General features: G+C 52.6%; 1 protein-coding gene across 1 annotated transcript in view; it reads left to right on the forward strand.

Moving 5' to 3' along the window:
• Positions 1-3,073: 3,073 nt before the first annotated feature.
• Positions 3,074-5,535, forward strand: part of LOC103782208 (proactivator polypeptide-like) — a 7,909-nt gene continuing 5,447 nt past the window's right edge. The window contains 2 exon segments of the mRNA XM_008949960.1: positions 3,074-3,134; positions 3,392-3,423. Of these exon segments, the coding sequence (XP_008948208.1) occupies positions 3,074-3,134; positions 3,392-3,423 (93 nt within the window).

A 5,535-nucleotide genomic window follows, 5' to 3' on the forward strand; every position in this document is an offset into this window, starting at 1 on the left:
TGAATCTGGGAATCCCTTCGGCTGGAATATTCAAAGCTCCACAGATGCAGAGGAAGGGACCTTGTGTGCCCAGCTAAGTCTCAGAGTAACTGATACCTAAAAAAAGTGTTTGCATTTGAGTGACCACACTTACGGCTTGTGGTGTTATCTTAGTCTAAGGAAACTCTCCCTCAGCCTTTGGTCATGTCCTTTTTATTTCCTTGGTCTACTTGTCTAAGCATGGGTGTTCTACTGTCAAGCCCTGTCCAGTGGGATTTCAAGTCTTTTGAAGCATGCTGACATAGTTGAGACTTTCTTATCCTAGTTGCTCAATTCTGCTTAGTCTTGCAGCTTCCTACATGCAGCTGGCCGGGTGCCAAGGAGGTGGGGCGAGCTGGGTCAGTAGAAGATGGAGGGGAAGAAGTCAGCAGGGGCTGTACATACATCAGAGCGAGGGCAGAACACATGGAAAAATGGTTTTTATTGTAAAATGCTGTTTTGTTCCTTGATCTGTTTCTCTAGCATGTTTTGGTCATCTAAAAGCTCAGAGGTGCTCTGAGGCTCATGGGTGGTTTCCATTGCTGCCATGCGATCTCTCTGACCCTTCTGAGTAGTTGGAAGTGGTTTTTTTTCCAGACTTCCCATTTCTGTTGGGAGCTGTCTGAGCAGCCAGTGGAGATGGCAGATGGCAAGAGTGCTGCAGTAGGTATTTGGCAGCTCTGCTGACAACCTGCCTTCCACACCTCAGCATCATCACACTCAACTTATCAACAAAAGCCACTCGAGGCCGGCTGCTGCCCTGGAAACGAGTCAGGCCCTTGAGCTGGAGGGACCTTGGGGAAGGACAATTGTGTTCATGTTGCTTGAAATGGACCTTGCGTCCCCTACCAGCCTTTAGTATATAGTTCTGATCAAGTTTCCCCCCTCAAAACAGAGACACCAAAGTAGCTCTGAGGAGACCTTTGGGAAGGAGGAGCTGGGCAGAGGTGGAGCTTTGAAAATTCCAGGCCTGTTCCAAAAGGTGCCGGCAACTGCTACTGTTCCTGTGGTGTCTTGGGTGAGGTGGGATGAGCAGCAAGCAAAGTAATTGTCACGCATTTTCACGGAAAACCACTCGATTCTGCAGCTTTTTTTGTTCCTATGTGTACATACTGAATGCCTGGGCAGTGTTGACAGATGGCAATACCAGTTTGTCTTTCCTGTTTGCGTTTGTACAGAATGCTGAAGCACTCACGGCTTGGAAGAGAAAAAGAAGAGAATAATTTCCCCTAAAGGTGTAAAATACCTGCAGCTTTCCATCTTGGCAGGCTCATGCAGTGGTTCCAGCAGCATATCCCAGTTGGGGTAGATACACTGGGTAGGAAGTGGGCTCTCTCCAGTGTTGCTGCCCTGGAGGTACAGGTTGTGTTAGGGTGGCATCAGATGTGTCTCATCATAGAGAGTGTCCTCTTGACATGAAGTTTTTGAGGGAAGAGGTGGGGATGGATTGACAGTTGCTCTTAGAAGTTGTCAAGGTTTTAATTTTCTGAGGGTTTTTGGTAGTGAAGGATTTGTGCTAGTAACCTGCTGGGCGAGGTGAAGTTTTCTCCCTCCCTGTGGACTGTGACACCTGACCTGCTTGAGTTATGCTGGGGGGACGTGTGCAGTTGCTTTCTAAAGAACATTGTCTTGATTTTTGCACAAAAGCTTCCTTAATGAACAATAAAAACTTCTGTAAACTGATGTTTCCTTTCCTTCTTGCATGCTAATTGCCAAAGGGTCTCCTTAGCTTCCCCTTTGCTGCAGATCCAGGAGAAGGCACATCCCAAAATGTCACTGACAGGATTCAGGTTGCCTTTGAGTTGACATCGTGTTGCAATGTGCGTGTCCCATCAAGCCTTTGCTCTATTGAGTGCAGCTGCAGGTTGCAGAAGCCACTTGCCAGGGATTGCCACCATGGTGAGGCAACAGCCCCGTGTTGCAATTCCTCTGCCTTGCGCAGGCTGGAGGGAGTTCCTGAAGCTGAGTGAATACCAGGCTGTGGTGCTGACTTCTGGTTGAGGGGGTCTTCCTTTTTGCTTTATTAAAATAAAGCAATGAACACATGTCTTTTAAAGGCTTTAAGCCAACTACTTGCCTGCCTTTGGATGCACCATGAATTTACTCATCCTAAATTTACTGGTTCATATAATGATAAAATGCTTTGGGTCAGAACAGACCTTTAAAATTCATCTAGTCCAATCCCCTGCAGCGAGCAGGGACAGCTGCAACTAGAGCAGGTTGCTCAGAGCCCTGTTCAGCCTCATCAGGCATGGTTCCAGGGCTGGGGCATCGAGCACTTCTGGGCAATCTGGGCCAGTGTTTTGCCATCCTCGGTGTAAGAAATTTCTTCCTTCTCCAGTCTGAATGTCCCCCTCAGTTTAAAACCACCACCCCTTGTCCTGTCCTCAGAACAGACCCTGCCAAAAAGCCCCTCCCTGGCTTTCTTACAAGCCCCCTTTAAGTTCTGGAAGCAAGAAGGTCTCCATGGCCTCCCAGCAGAGGGGTTCCAGCCCTTGGATCATATTTGTGGACTCCTCTGGCCCCACTCCAGCAGGTCCCTGTCTCTGCTGTGCTGAGGACTCCAGAGCTGCCCCAGCACTGCAGGGGGGTCTCCCCAGAGTGGGGCAGAGGGGCAGGATCCCCTCCCTGCCCTGCTGCCCACACTGCTGGGGGTGCAGCCCAGGATCCACTGGGTTCTGGTCTGGGTTATGTGTGCTGCTGACCTTCTTTTGTAAGGGATGTTGCTCCACTTGGTGAAGAGCATAGAAAAAGAACTATCATGCAGCACTAGGACAGTTTTCCCCCCCTTTGCAGCCAGGAGTGGTGAAGGTTAGCATTGAGCAGCAGGTTCTGGGCTGGTTTTAACTTCCCAGGAATACCTGCTCAGCTCTGGTCCCTCCCTCCAATTGCAGACTGGTGATGATTTTATAAACAGGGCGTAAAGAGATGGGTGTGGTAATTGCCCCTGCGTAGGTGTTGGGTTCTCGCTACCTCTCCCAACCCATCCAAGATTCCTCAGACTGGGAGCAGCACAGGAGAGGAACCAGCCACTGAGGACTATCTTAGGAACGGCATGGAGAGCAAATGGAGTGGCTGGGTGCTGATCCTTTCTGTGTGCCTGGGCTCCTACCAAGGTAAGGCCAGGCCTGGGGGTAGGACTGGAGAAGAGCCCAGAAAACCCCTCTGAACCCCAAAACTATTCCCAGCTGTAGTGTTCCATAGCATGTTTCCTGCTGCCTCTGTGGCAGTAGAGTTAGGCCAGAGGAGAGCTGGGGCAGTGGCACTACCAGTGGCTTTACTTCTTGCCCACCTGGACATGAGCATTTCAACCTCTACCCTTAAAGATGGTCTCAGGGCAAAATGTGGTTCTCTCCCTCCTTTCTCCGGGCAGTGGGGATTCAGATGGAGTCAGTGGTTTGCCAGGTACGGAGGAGGGAGGCCAGCTGATGATGTGTGTCAGCAGCAATGGGGGAGAGGGCTGCTTCTCTGCTGCCCTTGGCTTTCGGACCTGACTGCGTGTATGTCATCTGGGGAAAACCACTCTATTGTCCTTGAAGGATGAAGCGACCGTGGTGCCACCATAAAGCTGCCCCTTTCCTTAGGGACCTCGTACAAGGTGCAGGAGACATGAAGCCTCCTCTGCTGTGGCTTGCTGATCTCTGGGTAGGGCAATGGGGTACAATGCCACAGCCCTGTGTACCTTTGAAGACCTCTCATCACCAGAGCTGTGGGTATCTGTGAGCAAATCCTTCTGCAGATGAGCTTATGCTGCTGTCCTCTGGGCATTCCCCCCAACAGAATGAGAAGGTGATACCTGGCTCATCCCCTATGGGACAAGGTGGGAAGAACTGGTTTCTGACCCCTGGTCCTTGCTTGAGGGGAAATCACTTATTCCAGGGCAAAATTTCCTCTGGGAAGCCTCAAAGTCCTGCTGTTACAGGCAAAAACTCACCCCTTTTAGAGGGAAGAGCTCCTTTTCCACCTTAGTTACCTCAGGTTCGGCCCATCAGGCTCCTCCAACGTGACCTGCCCAGGAGCTGACTTTGTGGTGAAGGAGTCATGACTGCACACGTGTGGCCTGCTGATGAAGGGGGGACATGCCAAGGTGCTCCAGCCAGCAACAGGCAGAGCAGGAAAGTTCACCCCTGCTCGGCACGTCCGTCCTTTGGGTGATGCCGGCTCTGGAAGCCGGTGGCAGGTCTTGTGGCAGGGGCTTGGCTGCAAGACACGGTGGGGCTGAGGGAACGGGGCACATTGCAAGTCTTGGAGAAGGATTTTTGATGTTAGGAAGAGCATATTTTTTTTTTTTTGCTGTTCCCGGGCGGGAACTGGGGCGCTGGGGCCCACACCACCACCCCCGGGGTTTACATCACAACCTGCTCGCCAGGCTCTGCCGGCTTGGCCGGCACGCTCTGGGGCTCTGTGGAATGCCGGCACAACCCTGCCAGATCTGGAGCTCGGTGCTGGATCCCCCCTGAGCAAAGCCCACCCCACTCATCTGGGGGCTTGGTAGCCAGGGATAAGGTGGTCCCAGCTGGCCTGGGGCCACCACAGTGGCATGGGAGCATCCCTGCCTCACCCTGTGCTCTGAGACGGGCCTTTGCCAAAAGCAGCATCACTCAACGTCCTGCCACCTGGATGCCTATCAGCATGAGGCAGCTCTGGCAGGGCTGAAGGAGGGCTCACAGGGCACCAGTTGCCCCAGTTGCTTGCCCTGTGGTGATGCTTTCCACTGGGGAAGCTCCCCCTCCTCTCAGCAGTTGGGTGTTACGATTAGTATGAATCATTTTTCTGGCCCAGCACTGGTTGCCTGGGTTTCAGCTTGAGCAGAGGAAGGAGTAAGCACCGAGCTGAAAGCCACTGTGAGCCAGAAAGGTGCAGGTCCAAATCACCAGTGTCTTTCAGGTCAGCCAAATCCTCCACGCTTTTGCCAGCAGCATCCTTATGCTGCTGGTCTGGTCTCCTGCGTGGGGCTGCAAGAGGTGCCCATGTCCACGATCAGGCAGGAGCAGCTCAGAAACAAGCTGTGGGGTTGTTGCTTCCTCTCTCCTCCTTGTTTTTTTGGTGCTGCCCCTTAACGCTTCTGCTGACTTGCCATTCCTGTTCGCCCTGATGCTAGAGCCAGGATGAAAAAAATTAATCTCTCTCTCTCAGCTGATGTGGTGATCGCAGCATCCTGCTGGAGAGGTGTGTGGGAAGCCCTGCATGGGAAACCGGGGGGACTCGCCCTGCCCTGGGGCTCCCTCCTGCCCTGCTGCTGCTGTCAGCCCAGTGCAGTAATTTGGGCTGAAAAGGCACCCACCGAGCTGTGCCAGCGCTTGTGGGAACAGATGTGCTGGTGGGGGACTCCTGAATCCCCCTCCCACAGCTCCCCACCCCCAAGGACTTGCTGAGGTGGCCTTGAGCATCTCAAGTTGCTGCCCCAACGTGTTCTATGGATGAGCTGAAGGCATTGCCAGAATACGATGTAGGAAAAGCAGCTTTTGGGGACAAACTGGTTGGAAGGAACAAGTTTCTGCCTTTGCCTTTATTCCT

The sequence above is a fragment of the Merops nubicus genome, unplaced genomic scaffold (genome assembly GCF_000691845.1).
Source record: "Merops nubicus isolate BGI_N331 unplaced genomic scaffold, ASM69184v1 scaffold18011, whole genome shotgun sequence".
In the NCBI taxonomy this organism is placed as follows: Eukaryota; Metazoa; Chordata; class Aves; order Coraciiformes; family Meropidae; genus Merops; species Merops nubicus.